General features: G+C 39.2%; 2 protein-coding genes across 2 annotated transcripts in view; both read right to left on the bottom strand.

Annotated features, from left to right (window-relative positions):
- LOC102671118 (rap1 GTPase-activating protein 1-like) overlaps positions 1 to 4004 on the bottom strand; it is a 110255-nt gene that overhangs the window by 30594 nt on the left and 75657 nt on the right. The window lies entirely within an intron of this gene.
- Positions 2663 to 3998, bottom strand: LOC102678344. The gene is made up of 2 exons (XM_006612919.2): positions 3042 to 3998; positions 2663 to 2844 (listed from the first exon to the last, which is right to left on the bottom strand). The coding sequence occupies exons 1-2, from the start codon at positions 3186 to 3188 to the stop codon at positions 2689 to 2691; spliced, it is 303 nt and encodes a 100-aa protein (XP_006612982.1). The 5' UTR covers positions 3189 to 3998; the 3' UTR covers positions 2663 to 2688.

Raw genomic sequence — 4004 nt, 5'->3', positions numbered from 1 at the left:
AAAAAAAAAAAAAAAAAAAAAAAAAAAAAAATGGAAGTCTTTTCAACTACGAGGGAAAATTTATATTCTGTTATTTTGTGTAATATAACGATGGATTCGTTGTTGTTAAGAAAAAAAGAATTATTCGAATATATTGGTTATTATGGAATATTATTGATGAATGGAGGGGGGAGAAATGACAAAGAAAGATTGTCCGCGAAATTACCAGTCTATTACGTAAATTATTATCGATCTCGGTGTCACGGTTAATGAGAAGTGGGCAGAGCCAATGAATCACACACCGAGAGAATCGACTATTTCGAGGGCATGACGAGTTCTTTGTCACGAACCTTCACCAACGGTGTTGAAAGCTTGCTCATTTATTATGCAAAATACGAGAATTTATCTTAGGTCGTGTTCTAGTTTTCTTCAAGGAAGAAGGAACCTGCGTGCTTATCGGTCACGTGGCAACAAAATATATTTCAATAATTCGTTCAGCCGACGATAAAATAAGAGAGGAGGATATTATTCTATACTCAAAATCGAAAATCTTAAACCGATCGATGTTAAACGAAGATAAATTAATGATTCGATTAATAACAAATAAAATTTATTCGTCGAGCGAAACGAAGACGTTAAAAAAATTGCATTCGTTTATTGCGAACATTGAATGAGAAATTCTTGCCGATGAGAAACGAGTTTCAAGACTTTCGATCGGAACGGGAAATAATTTGCTGATGAACACGTGCTTGTTCCATGGAACAACAGCTGTTGGTCTCGCGTTCCTTGCTATGAAACATTCGTGAAAGTGAAATAATCGATTTCTGAAGCCGTTCGCGAAATATTTTGATCCGAAGAAAAACGAATCCGATTTTGATCGTCTTTCTTTTTTTTATATATACATGTTTTCAAATCACACGTCGATGCGAGTGTATATTGCCAATTATATCTACGAAGCAAGATCAAAACTCGTGCAAAAGGTAGAGTAAGGTTTCCCTTACTATATGCATACGATTGTTTCAAGTCACGATTTCGAAACTCTTAAACAAACTTTAATTCGCTTTCGACGAGTGTAATTCTCGCCAATCAGACGAACAATTCTTCGACAAGAATTGAACTGCCTGTCGTCGACAGCACGTGCTGGCGAGAGTCGTTAAAAGCGAGACTTTAACTAGATGGACAACCGAGGCCCTTCGAGTAATTGTGTCAACGTATATAGGGTTTCGCGCGTGATGCTGGTCAACATCTTAAGCTGCGTTTACACTGATCGAAATTGTTCGTTGTTACGACGATAAAAACGGTATACGATTGATTAACGTACATTGATTCTTTGGAAAATTTGGATAAATTGTTCAAAATTTTAATGCAAAGATAGATAAGGATGTTTAATAACGCGAAATTTAAATAAGATCAAATATCTGAATTCAGAAAGCAGAAAGGGATGGGTAAATGCGACCAATTTTATCAAACGAGAAAATTGGCTATCGTCCAGATCCGATTTAAATGCTCTTTGACTATAAAATATGGTGCAATTTGGATGGGATTTGGTCCGATAGTTGCAAAAATTTGGACGATTTAAAAAACTGATTAAATCGTAATCGTATAATAAATATTTTGTATTTGTGTAATCTTGGCGATACGTCGAGATATCGATAATATTATCGATAATGGCGAGTACTACGTAGCGTGGGTGTAGCGTTACGCGTGCAGAACCAACGAGTCAGCCGGTCATGGGAAAATAGGACTTTTTAAAGCGTCTTGGCCGTAGAACGATGGAGTAACGGGTTGTTAGAGGAAAATTACCGCGAAGTCGATCTTTGTGGTTACAGTTACCGCGCTCGTTTCTCGCCGTTGCTCCTTTTCTTTCCTTTCCATCTCTCCTTCCACTTCTTGGACCCTTTCTTTTGTCTCGACACCGGTGTTAGAATGCTGCGACTAAAGTCTTCTGCTGCTTTTCCTTCCGACAGGTTCAAAACTCGTCGAGGTTGCGCGCAAAAAAGCGTAACAATGATGTTGTACACGTTTCTCTCTGCCCTGGACACGCCATGACCAACGCTCAACGCATGAAAACCAAATACGCGGAAGCGTACTGGGCATGCGCAGCTGAAGGAAATTAAGATCGCCAACGGATCATCCGGAAATGCGCGAACGACGCACCGAACTGTTACGCGTACTGGTTCGATCATTATTGCGTTTACCGGTTCGATTCCTTGTGTCACTGAAAAATATCAACCGGTCGGTTTAATTGCTCCAAAGTAGGCGTGAAAGCACGACCGTCGTGGAATTTACTCGTTATTCGTGAAACGCGACGAGCTATTTCGAGATCGCGTGGATTTCGTTTATACCCAACGATTATACACTTGTATCTTTGCCAAACGATGGAAAATTTCGACGAGTTTAATTTTGTCAGATATTCCTTTCGTGTTTTTCTTTCGAATTCTCCAAATTTCGTCAACTACGCACATTGCGAAAGTTTATCGCGTAAAGGACAACAAACATAAAATTACGAGTTACAAACAAAAAATATATGCTTCGTTTAATACCACGAATTATTTATTAAATATATTTAATATCGATAATGATCTAAGATGAGATTCTAAATTTCTATTTTATTCTTAATTCTATTATATAAACAATTTATCGCAAATTTTATTGAAAAAAAAACAACGAAATGTAAAATTATAAACTATCACTTCACAATGATGATTCTTACTGAAATAGTTTTCTCTCGTGAACATATGTTCCATTCATAAAATGAAAAGGTAGCCAGTAAGCCGTACGATATTTTCCTTTCATAAATCGACATCTGTCGACGATAAAAACTCTGATCGGATTTGATCGGAATGATAACCAATCTTCCCTGACCTAAAGAAAATCCAATCGTAATAAATCCAACCTCAATGTATAGTAAGATAAAAAGAAAAAAAGAAAAGAATGAAAAAAGTTGGTAAGATAATTCCGAATTCGATAATAAGCTCTATACTTGGAGAAAGGGAACAAAAGAACCGATGAAATAGCCAAGATTATCGTAATGAATTTCCAAGAGCGCGGGAAAAACTCACCTGTGATATTAGTTTCGGCAGTGTATGCGTATGCGCGTGCGCATGATTGCTATGTCCTGTCGAAGACCGTTCGGTATTAGGCCGTTGTTGCTGCTGTTGGCCGGCATCCGATCTGAGATCGTGCCTCCATCTCAATACACCCATCATAACCGCCTACTGTATCCTCGATTACGTTTTAAACCTCTACGAAACACGTATCCTTTCAACTCCGCAGTAGGGGAACCAGTTCGATCTTGACGCACCGACCTAACCTAACGCGACGAGTGTCCTGTTGCACCCTTTACGAGGCTATGCTGATCCTCGAAACGTTAGACACCTCGATAAAGCGTACGATTAAATTCGACTCCGTAGAAGTCGGCACACGCCGCGTAAAAATACGAGCGTATCATAAGCGATATTTGTGCACTTATTTTTACTTTGATCGAAAAACGCGCGGGAAAAAAATCCTTCATACGGAAATATATTCTTTTGTCGTATACTAGCACACCGATAACCAACCACCAAATTACACGCCAATATTTCCGTTTCTGTAATTTTCTCGACAATAACTCGTAACTATTTACACTATTCGCGTGTATATCGCGAGTAAATACAATTTTGAATCACTTGAAATTCGATCGTACGACTGTCCATTTGATCACTAAAGTTCACTGTCATTTTCATAGCTCGATCTCTCGCAATCGAACCGCGGACAAAACATATACGATACCACTTAACGGTGCGTGTCACTTTTTCCTGGTTATTCTAGCTTCTCTGGTCGTCGCCCACGTTTCGATCAACCGAGCGAGGTCAGAATAGAAAGTGTTTACACCGTGGGCGCGTTCGGTAGACAGGATTGTGTACACACGAACATATATACGACACACGAACACGTAGATGGACGAGAAGAACGCGAATCAACAGTTCGGTGTCGTAGAAGTGCAGGAGCGCGACTGGCATCGAGACCGTACGGTTCGAGGCTTG

This window comes from Apis dorsata, unplaced genomic scaffold, assembly GCF_000469605.1.
Source record: "Apis dorsata unplaced genomic scaffold, Apis dorsata 1.3 scaffold_129, whole genome shotgun sequence".
Lineage (NCBI taxonomy): Eukaryota > Metazoa > Arthropoda > Insecta > Hymenoptera > Apidae > Apis > Apis dorsata.
This window is presented reverse-complemented; position numbering and strand designations above follow the sequence as displayed.